Here is an 18,224-nt window from a genome sequence, read left to right on the forward strand (position 1 = left end):
AAGCCGTTATTATCGGGTGTAATAGAATAGGTTAACATAGTTTACAAAGGTTAGGTTAACAAAGCGAACTTTTGGGTTGTGCTGCTCAGCACCAGCTTTATAAATAAATAAAGCTGTGATTAACCTCTGAAAGCAAAAGGTTTTGCTTTCGCATCTCTGCAACATGTCGACAACACTTCAATTCACCAAAACTTTGCCGCCTTTCTTTGCGTATGCCTTTGGGCAGCATTATGCTAACATTTCACATGGTGACGTGTACGTTTGAGGAAGTAATATCTGGACTTCGATCGAGGCGTTTGAGGCAGGTCTGGATCAGTGTTCTGTTAGACATGCACAAACAGATACATTACACACTAAAGGAAAAGGAAAACATTATAAAGCGTCATATGACACCTTAACTTTTTGGATGAACTATCCCTCTAAGAATGTTGAATTAATATTGAATGTGCATTGTCACGTGTGTGTTTATTTAGTTGAAATTTAGTCTGAACTGTTTTTTTTTTACTAAACATAATTTCACAAATACTGTATAACATGTTTGACGCATTTTATGAATTAAAATGAGACAATATTGTGCTGTGTTTGAAGCAAAGTGGAGAGAGCTAGAAAAAGGAGCATTTTGGGAGCACTGCTTGACCAAGCGTAAAGCGTGATTAATTCAATAGGTACCACAGAGGAAGGGGCCAGAAGCTCTTTAGAGGAAGGGCTGACCCACTTTCTGTGCTTCAGTAAAAGACTGAGCTTATCTACCACCGGGAAGATATCAGACTTATGATTAACATAAAATAGAATTAAAACGTGAAGTATTTCAATGGCAAATTTTTAATCTGCTCCTACTTTTTGAAAAGCATTGGAAATGTGCTTGCTAAATACACACACTTCGACATCAAAAGAAAGTGTTGGAAAGGACACGTGTCGTTTAAGGTAACATTAGTGTGTTTATGCAGTCATTGCTTTTGCTCTGATGACTGCTGATGACTGCCCACAGATGTAGCGTTCAGATGTCGGCTGAATTCTGCGGGCTGTTGTTCACCCGACAGTGTGTTTGTTCTGTGTTTGGGTGTTTTTGTGGCCACTTTTGGCCCTTTGGACTTTTAGAAACTAAACGCACTTTTCACACTCTCACTGGTTTATTTTTATATACATGTAAAAAAAGAAAAGTGTGTATATACATGCGTGTGTGTGTGTGTGTGTGTGTGTGTGTGTGTGTGTGTGTGTGTGTGTGTGTGTGTGTGTGTATATATATATATATATATGTGTATGTATGTACATGTATATAAACACGTTTTTTGACCTACCTGACATACATTTCTGCCCCAGTCTTTGGCATGCTTTCATTTCAATATGGATGGTATACGACGAAAAAATTTACTTATTAATGGATCAAAATTACAGAAACTGCTAAGACTGCCCACTTTATATCAGTGTCAGGTAGAAGTAAGACAATTTTTCTGCTCATGAGCAGTGAGTTTATGTGAGTTTATTATATACAGACACTTCTATTAACTTGTGAAATTTACTCAGATAGGGTTTTTTATAATAAATTAAAATAATTTCAATAAATAATAAATTAAAAAGACATATACGTCATACGTGATGGACGCAAGCACAGCAGATGACCTTCTGTAACGCCCACATCTGGAAAACACGAGATGTCAGTCCCGTCCAAATCAGTACATGATATCACAGACGTGGAGAGATAAGAATGGTTGACACCTCAAATGTCCTTTAGAAAACTAGTCCTGTCCGAATAGGGCTATAAAAAAAATTTTTTTGGAATAAATGAAGGCATGATAAAGTTTCCTGGATCCATTTTATATGTGACCTTCATATTTGTGTATTTAAATCAACCCCTGAGACATAAAAGTGTCTGAAGAAACACTGTGTTATGTCTCCTCAAAATATACAAAGAAGCACTTTGAAAATGTAATCCTTCAGGCATTCGTAACGGTTCGCTAAACATGATCATCTTAGTATATTCATGTTATTCAAGCAGCTTTTTATTGAAGCACCAGATATGGAGCATTAGCATCACATAAACGATAAGATTGCCTTTCCTCAATCCAAATTTAGTGTATGCGTAAAGTTGCCACAAGGTGTTAGCGCCTCGCCCACAGCATCCATGTTGTTTGTTGTCTTACAGGCTGATTTAATTAGATAAGATTTCACGTGGGGTTGAACTTGAAGGCATTTGAGATTTAGGCGGATGAAGAACTACAACATTGAGTCATGAGTAGTGGAACATTGTATGCTCTCTGTGACCAAGCACACACTGCAGCTAAATACAGTTGTCACCTCTCTTAATCCTGTTCTGTACGCACACGGTGATTTCTGCATCCTACAACAAATACACATCTTCCAGCGATTCTCTGAACCCATAAGGCTATTTTCACACAAGTTTTCTTTTTGATTTCTCTTGTGAAAAAAGTTAACTTTAGCATACTTTTTAAAATGACTTCATACTTTAAAGGAATAAGCTTAAGTGCTAACTGAATGTAATGTTCTCGGATACTTAATTGCAGTGCAAATGAAATTAAATCAAAATGTGTTAGTTTAAATGTATATCAAATGAAATTAGTTGAACTTAAGAGTGCTTTTTGACACATAAGTAGAGCTTAAATACATCTTTATATGTAATTTCATAATTGTCATAATAAGTGCACTGATGAATGTACAAGCATTTATGGTGAACTGAAATATGTAATTTCTATTGAAACTTGTGTGTCATCTGTTTAAATATTTGTATATATTTGTATTTACACATTTGTAATGATATTTGCAATTTAGTACATTTAATATGAACTAACTTGTAATATAAATGTAATATCAAACACACTGTATTATAACCGAGTACTTTACATGTATGTGCCTTCAGTAAAGCATGACAAGATTATTCAAACAGATACTTTGAAAAACTTAGTGTACTTAGTCTTAAATGTGTACTCTAATGCACTTAAGTCCTTTTTACATTAAAATTATTATCTGCAAGTGCAGTTTTTAAAAAATATATACTTAATAGATTTAAAGTGCACTACAAGTACACATTCAATACAGTTAAGCGCACTTCTTTTTCACAAGGTTTTCTCAGGTCAGGGCCGGGGCTTCTTAAAATGGAGGACACCCATTTGTAAGAGTAAAGGCTGGTTCACTTCTGTCCATTTGCTCTGTTGCTTCTGTGTGCTCTTAGCACAGATTGCATAAAAATTCTAATCTGAGCTAAGCAGGAGATTTGCGGACAGCTGGCAGCTCATCTCATATACCCATGTGAATCTGTACTTATCTTCCCTTTGCTTTCTCCACGCGTCTCTCTCACACATAACCCGAACATTTGTGCTCAAAACTTTCCTCCGCACATCTCATCCTCGAGCACGTATGCTATTTCTCTTTCATCGTGCTTTTTTACAGTCACCATCATTCACTTTTTGCTCTCTCTTTATCTTGCGCTCCATTGGAAAGTCTGACAGCTGCACTGGGACGGCTTAATGTTTCAATCTCTCAATCGTTGTTGATCCCCAGACCCACATGACGGCGTAAATCACGAAAAAAGGGACAGCTCTGAAGCTGTGCTGAAGAGTTAGGATTCCCCCCCTCCCTCACCAGAGTACAGACAGATACTCATTATAACGCCTGAGGATGAGAAATCATCGGAGGGATCAGAGAGACCCAATATACAGATTCCGATAAGCTGAATGTTATGAATTATTACACAAAATGGGAAAATAAGTTGTTTTATATGACCTTGTTCATGGTAAACCCACAGAAATCTGCAGATTTACGCTTGATGCTTCTTTCTGCTGCTTTTTTTTATTTACTTTTTCTTAAATGATTTTAAAATGTGTTTTTCTTCTCTTCATCATAACCATGTAAAGCAGCTTTGCAATGTATATAATTTAATTTGTGCAGGAATTCTGCACAGATTCAATCTTTGCCTACCCATAATATTGTCATCTTGAGTTTGTGTTGAGTGTTGGTCATTCTCTCTAGCATTTTTGGGCATTGGTTTTAACTCGATCAGTTTTGTTAGATGTCATTTTTGTAAGACATGTATTTTGTTACATAGCCCATGAAGTATTGGACTCAGCTGTGCTACATTCTGTATGCAGAAAGCCGAATGACCTCAGCGGCTGTTGGTTTTTGAAATTAATTTGAGATTACTGCCTGGCAACAAACATATTTAGTTTGATTACTTGTGAAGTGCTCCCTCTTGTGTTCAGACTATGAATATAAAAGGCTATTAATGATGTCATTGTGGTGTTCCATATTTATTACATTGCTATGCTTACTGCAAAAGGTTGATTTATCACAGCAAATAGTTTGACTTCTAAGTCATTTGAAAAATGCAAGTACGGTAATTTCAATGGAACAATAGGCAATAAAACATAACCATATATAAAATGTATATAGTCATTTAACATGCGTAACATGCATGAGGCTAGTGAGAAAACTATATTACATTTTAACAGGAATTAAAAGACATCTATCTTGAAGTAGTTCTACCTCAAATAGATAATTGGGAAAACAAATCAATAAAAAAAAACAGAATAATTAATGCAAAACTACAAGATTTCTGCTTTTAATCTCTCTGGAATGGACTATATACTTTCTTTTTAAGTGTTTAACTGTAAGTGCAATTTGTATTTATTTACACTACTGTTTGAGGTCAGCAAGTGTTTTTTTTTTTTTTTTTTTTTTTTTTTTAATACTATTATTCAGCACGGATGCATTGAATTGATCAGAGTGACAGTAAAGACTTTGTTTGTAATGTTACAAAATATTTTTTATTCAACATGAAAATGGTATCGGGGTTTCCACAAAAATACTAAGCAGCAAAAACTTTTTTCAATGTTGATATGATAACAGTTTATTGAGCACCAAATCAGCATTTTAGATTAATTTCTTAATGATCATGTGACACTGAAGACTGGAGTAATGATGCTGAAAATTCAGCTTTGATCACAGAAATAAATTACATTTTAAAATATATTAAAATAGAAAACAGTTATTTTAAACTGTAAGAATATTTCACATTTTTCTGTATTTTTTAATCAAATAATTCAGCCTTGGTGAGCATAAGATACTTTTTTTTTTAAATGTAAAAAATCTTACCGAACCCAAACTTTTGAACAGTAGTGTATTTATTTTAAACAAGTCATAATGATTGTCTCAAATTCTGAGCCTTTCAACATAGGAACATTCCTTTAATTCCAAGCTCTGATTCCTGAGCAGATCCAAACACTCTGCCACCGTCTTCTGATGTGGAAGTCATGATGACTCTGGTGTGTGGTTATCCCGTCCCCCCTTGCAGGTGACTGGTTGGCTGCTGAACCATCATTCTCGTCCTACTCCTGGGGATTTCCTGTCACGTGTCCATATTCCTGCTTCACCTCCACTCCTAGAATGGAACCCAACAAAGTCCAGTCAGAGGGCGGGCTGAATGTGACCCTGACCATCCGGCTTCTCATGCACGGCAAGGTAAGCTGAGCCCGCAGAGCAGTACAGAGAGAAGTGGATGATGTCACTGCAGAGTGTGCCTGAGGGATGTGTCCTCTCCTGACCCACTGTTTCAGGCCAAGGTGAATCAGGGGTCGTCAGTACCAGTGACCTTTTAGACTCATTAAATCTCCGTAAGCAAGGACTGAATATAAAATAGAGCCATTTTTCGTGCGGAAATTTGTTCATAAACAATTGTGAATGGCCAAAATGTTCTGCTTATGCTTGCAAAGCTTTTATTGGTTCTTTTTTTTATTCCTGCAGGAAGTGGGAAGCATCATCGGAAAGGTATGTTAGATACGGACATTTTATGTACAGTGTGTGTGTGTGTATATATATATATATATATATATATATATATATATATATATATATTCGTTTTAAGCTCTGAATCTAAATATTCAATCCTTCTTTTTGCTACAGAAAGGGGAAACTGTGAAGAAGATGCGTGAAGAGGTATGTTTCTTGTCTAATTCATTTTACCAAAACCCTTTTCAATCAATCAAACTTTATTTATAAAGCACTTAAAAACAAATAAATAAAATACATAAAAGACATACTTTATATAAAGCATATAATACATATAATTATTGTTCTGGTGAGATTTGTTTTTCATGTTCATGTTGTATGTCCAAATATAATAATAGTAATTTGAAATGTTCTTGTTATTTCCCCTTGCACCTATAAGTGTATTTTTGAGCTATTAAAAGGGTCATGGAGTCTCTCAGGGTTAACTTGACATTTGGTATCCTACAGAGCGGTGCTCGCATCAACATCTCAGAAGGAAACTGTCCTGAGAGGATCGTCACCATCACTGGACCCACAGATGCCATCTTTAAGGCCTTCGCTATGATCGCATACAAGTTTGAAGAGGTGCTGTCCTGAATACAGTATTTGAATATCTCACTTAACACAAACAAAATGTTATTTGTCAATGTTGATGGTACTGTATACTCTACCATTAAAAAGGTTGGTAAGATTTTTAAATGTTTTTGAAAGACATTCCCTATGCTCTCTATATTTAATCAAAAAATGAAATATGTGAAATAATATTAACATTTAAAATAACTGTTTTCTAAGTCAATATATTGTAAAATGTAATTTATTCCTGAACTGCAATATTGTGAAATAATATTAACTTTTAAAATAGCTGTTTTCTACGTCAATATATTGTAAAAAGTCATTTATTTCTGTGATCAAAGCTGAATTTTCAGCATCATTACTCCAGTCTTCAGTGTCACAAGATCTTTCAGAAATCATTCTAATGTGCTTATCTGGTGCTCAAGAAAGATTTGGTTGAAAACAGTTGTGTTTTTATGAATCTGTGATAAATTCAGGATTTTTTGATTAATAGAAAATTCAAATGAAAATTCAAAAGAACATTATTTGTTTTTTTACTGTAACTTTTGATCAATTTAATGGATCTTTACTGAATAAAAAGATTAATTTCTTTCAAAAATTGTATTTCAAAATTGGTAATTTGCGATTTTAAAGTTTCATTGCTTATGTAATTGCTTTCTGATATTTCTTCAGGATATAATCAACTCCATGAGCAACAGCCCAGCCACCAGTAAGCCCCCAGTCACTTTGCGTCTCGTGGTGCCCGCCAGTCAGTGCGGCTCCCTCATTGGCAAGGGAGGCTCAAAAATCAAAGAGATGAGAGAGGTACAAAACTGCCATTATTTTCACTGTCAGATCGTGGATTGCCATTGAATTTGCTAGCCTATGCAGCTTTACCAAGCTCACCTTGTGGGCAAAACTGTATGACAGGAGTCGTCAACCACAAAGCCACAAAACTCACAAAGTAATTATTTGGTCCTTGGTCTAAAAAAGATTGAAGAGCCCTGCTTTATAGTAATAATGGCAATGTTGATTATGTTCTTGTCTTTTAAATGACTTCAACAGAAACATATGCTTGCATGCAGATGCACATTCCCCTGAGAGCTGTGTGGCCTCAGAGCAGATCACACCATCATCAGCAGTGGATGCTCTGAATCATAAACTGTTGTTTTCTCTCTCTCTCTCTCTCTCTCTCCAGTCCACAGGAGCTCAGGTTCAGGTAGCAGGGGACATGCTGCCTAACTCCACAGAGCGCGCAGTGACAATCTCCGGCACCCCGGAAGCCATCATCCAGTGTGTCAAACAGATATGTGTGGTCATGCTGGAGGTACAGTATTGTACAGTGTTGTTCAAGGGATAGTTCACCCAAAATGAAAATTGTCATTCTATACTCCCCCTCATGTCATTTAAAAGCCTTGTGACTTTCTTTACACTGTTGAACACAAAAGCTCAAAAAGGACAGAAAAGCACTTGAAAATGTAATTGAAGTCAACATAAATGCATGTTATTGAACTATTCATTCATGCAGACATTTCTTTTTTCAAGTTGGCATTAAATGGAAGTTGTATTTGCTATTGCTGTGATCTCATGTGAGTGACAGGTTGTCCCGCCCACACGCCAGTAAACGCATCATCAGAGAAGAGAAGAGAAGAGATGTCATTGAAAGGGGAAGCTATTTTGATTTAAAGATTCACATTTATAATAAATACTCCAATATAAAAAAAAAAAATAGAATTGTCCATTTTGATTTCATGTCATACCTCGATCGTCTGTTGAACCGTAATTCTTCTTTCTCGAGTGACGTATGGCGTTTAGACCACTTGATCCCCGCAATTGTATTGACTGTAAACTCAAATGAAGGTCTATCTCCATCAACAACCAATGGATTGAACCGAATCCCTGCCCTACATTTTTTTTCATCACAATATGGAAAGTTCTGTCACTACTTCCATTTTTATCATGACTTTAAGTGGCTATTTACTGAAATAGCCATATTTTTGTCATCTGCCCAAGTTGTTGTGGGCCTCGACATCTAATTCATGAACAAATAGTTACTTTTGGTTAGATCTTTTCAAGATTTTTTTTAATTAGTTGATCAAGTTCACTAGTTGACTTTAGAAGTCTTGGATATGGTGCATGAGTCAAATGGACTATTTTAAGAATATATTTTTTAATACAAAAAGATGGTTTTGCACTCTTTTTAAAGCTTGAAAGCTTTAGTCCCCATTCATCGTAATTGCATGGAGCAGAGCAACCAGTGCATACAGTAGTGCATTTTCCTTTTGTGTTCCACAGAAGAAAGTAAGTCCGTTTTGGAATAGCTTGAGGCTGAGTAACGAATGAATTTTCTTTTTTGGAGGGTGAAATCCATTTGTTATGACAATAACAATGGGGTGGATTCACTACCATACACACAGCCACACTCCATTACAGCCACCCTGCCAAAGAGAGACTACATTGTTTTACTTGTGATTAATGAGAAACACAAAGCATCCTTTGGCTTGCTTCCGCCATCTCGGTTTATTGATTTAAATGTTATTCTTATCCACCAATGACGTGCAGGGCTGATTTCCTGCCGAGGTGAATTGTGCACTGATTGGGTGTTATGGAATGATTTTCATTCTTCGCTTGTACAGACACAGACATATTTCTAACGAAATCAGACCGCCTGGGAGCTTACAAAAAGTATTGTCTCATTCTTTGTGTGTAGATGAAATTTTAGGGCTGTTTTTTACCTTTACCATAACTAGACATGCTGAAGTAATAAGCATGCAACATGATGAGGTCATATGGCAACAATGTTTATCATTGAATAATGCTACAGATGAACTTAATTTACAAGTAGGGAGTCTTAAGTAGTTTTTGTAGACTTGACAGTTCAGGCTCAACAACACAGCCTAGCACAGGGGTGTCCTAACTCGGTCCTGGAGGGCCACTGTCAACTTGCCTCAACACACCTGTCTGGAAGTTTCATGCCTAGTAAGACCTCGATTAGCTGGTTCATGTGTGATTAATTGGGGTTGGAGCTAAACTCTGCAGGACAGTGACCCTCCAGGAGCAGGATTGGACACCCCTGGCCTGGCAAATACGAATCTTAAAGCGTTGGGGTCTCACAACATGCCTGACTTTGTTTTCGTACAAATTAACCACACAAACGCTCCACCACGCACACCTGTCTGCACCTGTCTCCTGGTCTAATGCTGTTTCTGCCTCTACCTCTTCCCCTCTCCTAGTCCCCACCGAAAGGTGCCACCATTCCCTACCGCCCAAAGCCCGCCTCCACCCCCGTCATTTTTTCAGGTGGCCAGGTAAGAGCCGACCCGCTGGCGGCGTCCGCAGCCAACCTCAGCCTTTTACTGCAGCACCAGCCACTGCCTGTTAGTTCACTCAGGTTTTCTCACCTTCTCACTTGCATGTTGTCACGCCATCCTAACCAGGGAAATGCTTGCCGAGAGGAAGGAGCTTTAGATTGTGAATGAGAGTTCAAATCTGGCCTCGGAGGACTCAATAAGGAGAGTTTGCTCTTCTGCCATCACATATTTCAGTGCCTTCTACTGCCATCCAAAAAGTGAATTTTAAGCCAATATGGATATGAAGTGTAATGCACATTTTTATTTAGTCTTTCTGGCGCAGTAATGCATTATAAGACCTCTTGGAAGGTGCTCAAAGTTTAGTTCACTTTAAAATCACTTTGCAAGTTATTACGTGCATTTCTGTGTAACTATGTGCATTTTGAACTCGAGTGCTTTCAAATTCAAAACGTTTTGGCCATTATCATACAAAGTTAAGACATGAAAGCATTTGAAATGAGGCGTACTGAAATAGAGTGAAAAACTGTACTCATGCAAAACAAAGGCTTTATGGTTTAAACTGCCCTAAAATCAATAAACTAGGACAGAAATCTATTTTTATTGCATAATTATATTATTAATTTTCTTAAGCCTTTGTTTAAATCATAAATCAACGTGGGGCCGCTCTAACAAACAGAGTAATGTTTCAAAAAGTGGTTACATACTTCAGGAAATCAACCTACAAATGCCTTATAGTGGTCTCTGTATATTAAACTGGGCAAGAAAACCATTTGAGATTTACAAAATCGCACACTTCACCTTTACATGGCAACGAATGCATTTTGGCTGCTTTGAGTGCATTTTAATTCTAGATCGACGTTCACCCTTATCGCAAAATAAACTCCTCCCTCTCAGAGCAAATATCATATCCTTTTAATATTATCAAAACTTGAAGTGTAACATCACTAGAAATTCTAAACGACCTGGATTTGCATTATTTTGAGATTCCGATAAAACTTGAAATGTCAAGTTATAAATATTAAATGGATATGCTATCGAACAAAGTCTTCCCCACTCATTCGCTAACCAACACAAAAATTCCACTAATCTAACATTGCATTGATGAATAATAATAATATCCTTTAACAACATCTTTTTAGCATAACTCATTCATGAGCTCTTCATGCAACATGACCATAGATGCCACATCATGGCTTTTACATTAAATACAACATGATTATCAGTGTGACACTTCAAATTGAAGTGAAATGAAAATATTATACTTGCTGAATTTTGTGTACTGTCTTAAATAGAAAACTTGAAGGATGTTATATATTCATCTATTCAAATGGTTCAGAAATCGATTTGATTTTATTGTTGGGTATATTTACCAAAACAAGGAATGTGTTTATCTGTTATTTGCAGTCAGTATAAAATATATTTTAAGCATACTGTGTATGTACACTTGCACACAAACAGATAAGAAAAGCCAGAAGGAGTGTTGTAAATTTGTGTGGAGAAGCCTCTATTATTTAAGGCACTGAATATTATTACTGTACAACTACTCATAAAATTATTCACATAAAATATGAAAGAAAATTTCAGCTTTTGAAGCCAAATGTTTCTGTAAAATATTAATAGATCCTTTAGCGGTTATGAATCAGTTAGTTCTTGTGTTTAATGGGCCCTGCAGCCTTGTGAAAATGTTGATTTCGATTTTTCTTTTTTCTCTCTCTTTTTTTCTCTCTGTCTTCACAGGCTTACACAATTCAGGGACAATATGCCATTCCACACCCAGATGTGAGTCCCCAGCCATCCACCCCCTTCCCCCCAGCACCGTCAGCAGTCTGCATGGCTATGTAGTTTTCAGTGTGGACCTCTCTATTAATATTAAGCAGTAATATTAATATGACGTTTCTGATGTGTAATTTATTTGTCGCATTACAATCTGAAAATGTTTTCAACTTCAGCCCTCCGAAATGTAAACCGAACTTCTAAGGACTTGGCCTGTTGGAGGAAATGACACCGTTTTGTCATTTTCTAAATGGTCCGCATAGAATTACATATGAGACTCGTAACGCTCTGTGGTAATTCAAAAGTGACGTGCATACCTAATCCAGTGGTTCTCAAACTTTTAAGACCATCAAGAAACACCTTTGATCATTTTTTCCATCTATTTTTTTTTTCCCACCATAACATTTCTGAGAGAAACATGAAACCATGTTTGTACTTCTGGCCTTTTAGGAGTTCTGTTAAATCCTCTGCCAGACTTGTTACATTATTGATAGAAGTATCAAAACCAGGCAAACAGAATTATATCTCTCTTTTTTTCTTGATTGTCATTCTATTTTTAGCATACGCAGCTTGAGAATGATCATCACTTTATCTGTTTGTAACTTACCTGTTGCATTAGTTTTACATGCACAAAGCTTTTTGCTTCAGATGAATAAATTGCATTTTAAAAATGTTTATTCAATTTTATATTAAAAAAGAAAAGTTATTTTAAATGTTAATAATTTTTCACAGTATTACAATTTTTAACTGTATTTGATCAGATAAATACAGCCTTGGTGACTTCTTTCAGAAACGTTTAAAAAAGTATTACAGACACCAAGCTTTTAAATGGTAGTGTATATAGATGGGAAATGAGAAGGAAAACATGGGAAAAATAAAGATAAGTATTTTCCACCTGCAACCAAATTTACAGATCCCAGTTTGAGAACCACTGATCTTTTAAAAATGTAAGCATGCTTACAATCTAGAATTCTAGATGATACTTTTATCCCGATAGCTGTGTTTTCCTTACTGATAATCTGAATGAATATCTTTCAGAGAGAAGGAGAGATGCCGTGTGTTAGTCTTTTTCATTTAAGATTGGCAGTGATTGATGCTTTCTGACGCTTCAGCTGACACTGCAATAACTCAAGTAGAGGTTGGCCATCTCTTTCAACCTTCTTTAAAGTCAGATTTAGAGGGAGTACACAACAACATCCAGTGCTAGTCTGCTCTGGTTCAAAGACTTGTGTCTCCTCTGAAGGTTGCCTGAGCACTTACATATTCATATCTCTGATAAATAACGGTTCACTCGTGGTTCATTTATACCCTTCAGAGCCATTTGGGGTACATCAAATCACAAACTAAACTCACCTTTGATATTGAAACAAGGAAATTTAGTGCCTATCATCAAAATGACTTTTGTACTAGAGTCCGATTGACCTTTCGTTTAGCTCCGCCCTCTCGGTTACTGTTGCTCGCTCAGGCACGCTTTACAGAATGTCCTATACAAATTAATTTGGACATTTCTGTGAACAGCATCATTTTCAATAAAATAAAATATATTAAAAAAAATATTTGATTGGATATTCTTGTGTGGTCTGGAAGTCTTTAAAAAAAAACCCAGTTACATGATTAATTGGCAAATGTTACGTTTATCAGTAATTTAGCGAAGGTCAGTTAGCGATCAGATGAGGTTAACCCACCAAGTCAGGCCAAGTCCTACTAAAGTTTCAATCTCTTCAGCTTTCTCTTTTGCTCTTCTTCCACCACAGTGTGTCATGGCTTCTTATCCTCTTTGTCTCTTTGTTCTAGTTTAGTTTCTTGATTTCTTGGTGTGACCTGTCGTATAACAATAACCTCTTAGCTCTACTGTCCCTCCAAACCCTCAGCAGTTGACCAAGCTCCACCAGTTGGCTATGCAGCAAACCCCCTTTACCCCCCTCGGACAGACCACCCCTGCTTTCCCTGGTACGTACCCACGAGCCCTTTTGAAGTTTCCTTCTCTTTGTACCTGTAGAGACGCTCTCTTCGTCTTTCTCTCTCTCTTTCCTTCTCGTTCCATGTCAAGCATCATGACATGCCCGTGGTGGTTGCTCTTCACTTTGTCAAATTTGTTTTGTTTTTTTACTTCTTCTTTTTCTTTTCTTTTTTTTTGGGGGGGGGGACTGTTTGTTTAAAAATGTATGTTACTGCTTTTGTTTTGTTTTGTCTTGTTTTATTTGGTCTTGGTTTCTTTTTTTCTCTCTTGTTTTGTTTTGTTTTGTCTTGTATTTTTTTGGTTTCCTTTTGTATTGTTCTCTTTCCTTTTGTCTTATTTTCTTTTCTTTTGTTTGTTTAAAAATCTGTTACTGCTTTTGTTTTGTTTTGTCTTGTTTTATTTTGTCTTGGTTTCTTTGTTTTTCTCTTTTCTTTTCTCTTGTTTTGTTTTCTTTTGTCTTGTATTTTTTTGTTTCCTTTTGTCTTATTTTCTTTTCTTTTTTCTTTTCCTTTTGTCTGGTTTGGTTTGGTTTGGTCAGTGTTTTATTTTATTTGTTTAGTTTTGAGGAAAAAAGCTTAGTCATAAATTTCAGAAAATGACATCTCACTGTTATACTAACTTACCTTGCGTTGTTTTGTTTTTTTTGTTTGTTTTTTTTGTGTTGACTTTTTCTGAAGCATCTAATCCTGGATAAAAGATAGAAGTTTTGCTGCTTATGCAACATTAACACGTACAGGGGACTAATGGTGTAGAATTTTATGCTCGAAAGAAATTACCAGTGACACAAAAAGTGTTTTTTCCTGCCCTTGAGAAACTAGTGTAAGAGAAGCATATCAGTGTTTTGATTTTACAGACCACAACACATCTTCCATCAAGCCATTCATTACGTATTCATCGTGATAAACACTGTCTTATACAAGCTTAGTTTAAAGCTGTTTCTAAGGGCAAACCCAATGCCATGCGCTGAGTAGAACATGCTTAGCTATTCACACACAGTATATCACACACACATATCAAATATATGTTTTTGTCAGACCAAGGACATACTATAGGAAACTTGACAGATGACAAAATGTGAGAACCGCTAGAGATATTTAGCTATAGATATAGTTCGAGGTGAAAAAAGGGCTTCATAAAAAGCCTCTGGAGGACTAATAGTTCCTCACACTCTGCACCTGGTCCATTTAAAGGGTTAGTTCATTCAAAAATGTCAGCAATTACTCACCCTCATGTCGTTCCAACCCCGTAAGACTTTCGTTCATCTTCGGAACATAAATTAAGATATTTTTGATGAAATGTGAGAGCTGTCTCACTCCTCCATAGGCTTCTGGGTAATTTCATTCTGCCAGCCCAGAAAAGTTACTAAAGACATCGTTAAAATAGTCCAGGTGACTACAGTGGCCCAACCTTAAGTTTATCAAGCGACGAGAATACTTTATGTGCGCAACAAAAAATGAAATAATGACTTTATTCAACAAACTCTCCTCTCTTCCCTGCCACTCTCTTACGCTATTCACTTTGTTGGGCTATTCACAAAGTACAGCTCTTCCGTGTTTTGCGCTGGTTCACTATTAGCTGAGCACGATCACTTGCATGCGTTATGGTGCTTGCGTGAATCGTGTAGCAGGCTGGCATGGAGGAGAATAGATTGTTGAATTAAGTCGTTATTTTTGTTTGTTTTTGCGCAAAAAAAGTATTCTCATTGCTTCATAACATTAAGGTTGAACCACTGGAGTCACATGGACTATTTTAACGATGTCTTTACTGCCTTTCTGGGGCTTGACCGTGGTAATTACGTTGCAGTCTGTGGATGGTCCAACAGCTCTCTGAGTTCATCAAAAATATCTTAATTCGTGTTCCGAAGATGAATGAAGCTCTTACGGGTTTGGAAGGACATGAGGGTGAGTAATTAATGACAGAATTTTCCTTTTTGGGTGAACTAACCCTTTAAGGTCACCAGTCTTCTAAAGCTCACATGCCATCATGAGTGTGTATGAAGTGCTGTTTATCCTAGGCTGTCTCTCGAGCTTCCCTCTGCTCTCTGATCCAGGTCTGGATGCCAGTCCCCCGGCCAGTACTCATGAACTCACCATTCCCAATGATGTGAGTATAAAGATTGATCCTCAGTTTTGACTCCCAGTCCTTTGTCAGAACTGAAGACAGAAATTAATTCAGTTTATTTGAGAATATGTGTCTGATGTAGAGTCCATGTCAGGGTTTTTCAAAAACAAATCTCTGTCAAGTCTCAAGGCTTTTAAGTCTGAAAATCCCATTTAAAAAATGGGGGTTAGTTTTAAGTTAATTTATTTGTGATGTTCACAAATGTAAGATTTTTCAAATGTTTTTCAAAGTTTCTTATGCTTGCTAAGGCTGCATTTATTTGATCAAAAATATAGTAAAACATAGTGTTATTGTGAAATATTATTACAATTAAAAATGTTCTACTTATATTTTAACTTTTAAATTCTAAAATATTTTAACATGTAATTTATTCTTTTGATGACAACACTGTATTTTCAGTAGCCAGTACTCCAGTTTTCAGTGTCACATGATCCTTCATAAATCATTCTAATATGCTAATTTGGTGCTCAAGAAACATTTCTTCTAATCATCAAAGTTGAAATATTTTTGTGAAAATCGTGATGCATTTTTTTCAGAATTTTCTGATGAAATATTTGAAATTGATATCTTTTGTAACATTAAAAATGTCTTTACTGTCATTTTTTGTATCTATTTAATGCATTTTTGCTGAATAAAAGGATTAATTTCTTTCAAAAGAAGATCCCAAACTTCTGAATGCGAGTTTAAGTGTGACTCGATTCTATGTTTCAGACTTCAGTTTCCATCTCTAGTTAATGCAGCTGGATCCATTGATTCTTCATTCCCATTAGGTCTGCTTCCACATTATTAGAAAAATTCAATTTGCATTCCTAGGATTTTTGACATGGGTTAGCTGACTGTCACAAAACTCAAGCACACCTACCTACTCCACTCAAATATTCTATTGTGAATACTACAAAACGGATCATACTTTCTGTAACATGAATACAGACAGTCTTTTAAGAACCTTTGCGCTTTCTTCCCAGCTAATAGGCTGCATAATCGGGCGCCAGGGAACCAAAATCAACGAGATCCGTCAGATGTCTGGAGCGCAGATCAAAATAGCTAATGCCATGGAAGGGTCATCAGAGCGCCAGATCACCATTACAGGAACCCCCGCCAACATCAGCCTTGCCCAGTACCTCATCAACGCAAGGTTAGCCCATGGTTTCACAAAAGTGTTGGCATTTTCTTCCAAACTGCAGTAACCTATCTTTTTTTTAAAGGCCTCATGCTGTTCTAGCTCAACGCAGTTTCTTAAAAGGAGTTCAGATATGGTCATCGCAAATGCAACTGTGTTTTGTTTTCCTAGCGATGTGTGATGGAATCAGAGATGCTTAGCCACATACCCTCTAAATCTGTTCTTGTGTGTGAAATTGAGGCTTGCAGGGTAGCGGCCAGGGCGATACTAATGCATATTGCTTTCCCACGGTTCTGATGGCAGGTTCAGAGACGTGGCAGCCATGTGGAATGACCCTTCATCAATGACTACATCCTGAAGCCCCAAACTGCTTTCATTATCTGAAGCTATCAACAGCTGATTCCCAATAATCCTTACATACAATCTTCCCTTAGAACTCACCAACCCCTTCCCTTAAACCTCATGGTCTATTTCATCAGTAGCTTCACTCATGTAGGCAGACTACTGAAATAAAACATAAAAAAAAAAATGAAAAGCAGGACAACTGTAGTATGATTTGTTCATGTCATGCAGTGTTTCAGTGTAGTATTTTAGCATGCTGAATGCTTGGATCTTGTTATATATTTATTTATTATTTTAAATGAGATAGTTTAGTTCAGCATGGTTGCTGAATACGTTTTGTAGTTTGACAGCAAAGCCTAACATGATTTCAAAAATGTAAAAAAAAAAAAAAGAAAAAAAAAGGATTTCATCCAATAGCATTTTTAGCAATGCTGTTGGCAAGGAGCTAGTGATGTGATGCAGATGTTGTAATGAAGTACAAATGCATGTCAGAAGCGAGGAGATGTTGGAAACTGTGTTTCTTTGGAGGCGGAAAAGATTTTATTTTTACATTTGACTGGCTTGATTGTTTTCAGCTTGAACCGAATCGAAAGAAATGCATGATTATTACTCAACGTGGAGAGCGATCATTCTTGTACAGAAGTGTTGAATGCTTTCAGAATTATTTTGTTATCTATTTTTTTCTATCTTTTCCTTACCCTTCCCCTTTTTCCTCTTCCCTTAACTATTCTAGGCTGACGTCTGAGGTCACTGGAATGGGCACTCTCTAATTTCTACCCATGATCCTTCACTGCATCACATGACCCTTGAGCCAATGGCATTGCACCTAGTTTGTTTTCTCTCTGTACTTTTGCTGTCCTGTATTTTCAGTACTTCTGACTAATTTATATTCTATAATGTGCACATAATGTTCCTCCTACTCAACCTTTGTTGTGCTCCTGATGGTCCTTTACTTATTACCTGTTTAGTTTAAAAGACACGTAACTTTTTTTTGACTCTCTAGTACCTCATGTCACCGTCGTCCTGTTTTGCCACAGCTTTCACTGTGAATTCACATTTTCCGGTCGGTTTTCTATGGCGTGGTACAGCTAAGTCAATGAAATCCTACACTTTCCAATCTTTCATTTAGTCAGACTAAAATTGTAATTTTTATAGCAGCGGTCTTGTGCTTTGCTCCAGGGCTTTGCTCATCAGGTACCTTACAACCGTGCATCTTATATATGAATAGTGAAACAACCTGATAGAGTTGGAATGTTTGCACCACGCC

At 36.6% G+C, this 18,224-nt stretch overlaps 1 protein-coding gene across 8 annotated transcripts in view; it reads left to right on the plus strand.

Moving 5' to 3' along the window:
- Window positions 1-18,068, plus strand: part of pcbp3 (poly(rC) binding protein 3) — a 60,152-nt gene extending 42,084 nt beyond the window's left edge. The window contains exons 6-17 of one of the 8 annotated variants that reach the window (XM_082176692.1): window positions 5,306-5,472; window positions 5,755-5,778; window positions 5,914-5,946; window positions 6,247-6,363; window positions 7,024-7,155; window positions 7,529-7,657; window positions 9,564-9,707; window positions 11,379-11,420; window positions 13,286-13,364; window positions 15,425-15,477; window positions 16,461-16,630; window positions 16,919-18,068. In XM_082176692.1, the coding sequence (XP_082032818.1) occupies window positions 5,398-5,472; window positions 5,755-5,778; window positions 5,914-5,946; window positions 6,247-6,363; window positions 7,024-7,155; window positions 7,529-7,657; window positions 9,564-9,707; window positions 11,379-11,420; window positions 13,286-13,364; window positions 15,425-15,477; window positions 16,461-16,630; window positions 16,919-16,973 (1,053 nt within the window). In that variant the 5' untranslated portion in view covers window positions 5,306-5,397 and the 3' untranslated portion in view covers window positions 16,974-18,068. The remainder of the gene's footprint in view (window positions 1-5,305; window positions 5,473-5,754; window positions 5,779-5,913; window positions 5,947-6,246; window positions 6,364-7,023; window positions 7,156-7,528; window positions 7,658-9,563; window positions 9,708-11,378; window positions 11,421-13,285; window positions 13,365-15,424; window positions 15,478-16,460; window positions 16,631-16,918) is intronic. The other 7 variants (XM_082176694.1, XM_082176693.1, XM_082176695.1 and 4 more) reach the window with 7 other exon arrangements.
- Window positions 18,069-18,224: the final 156 nt, after the last annotated feature.

This window comes from Leuciscus leuciscus (genome assembly GCF_965113295.1).
Source record: "Leuciscus leuciscus genome assembly, chromosome: 7".
In the NCBI taxonomy this organism is placed as follows: Eukaryota; Metazoa; Chordata; class Actinopteri; order Cypriniformes; family Leuciscidae; genus Leuciscus; species Leuciscus leuciscus.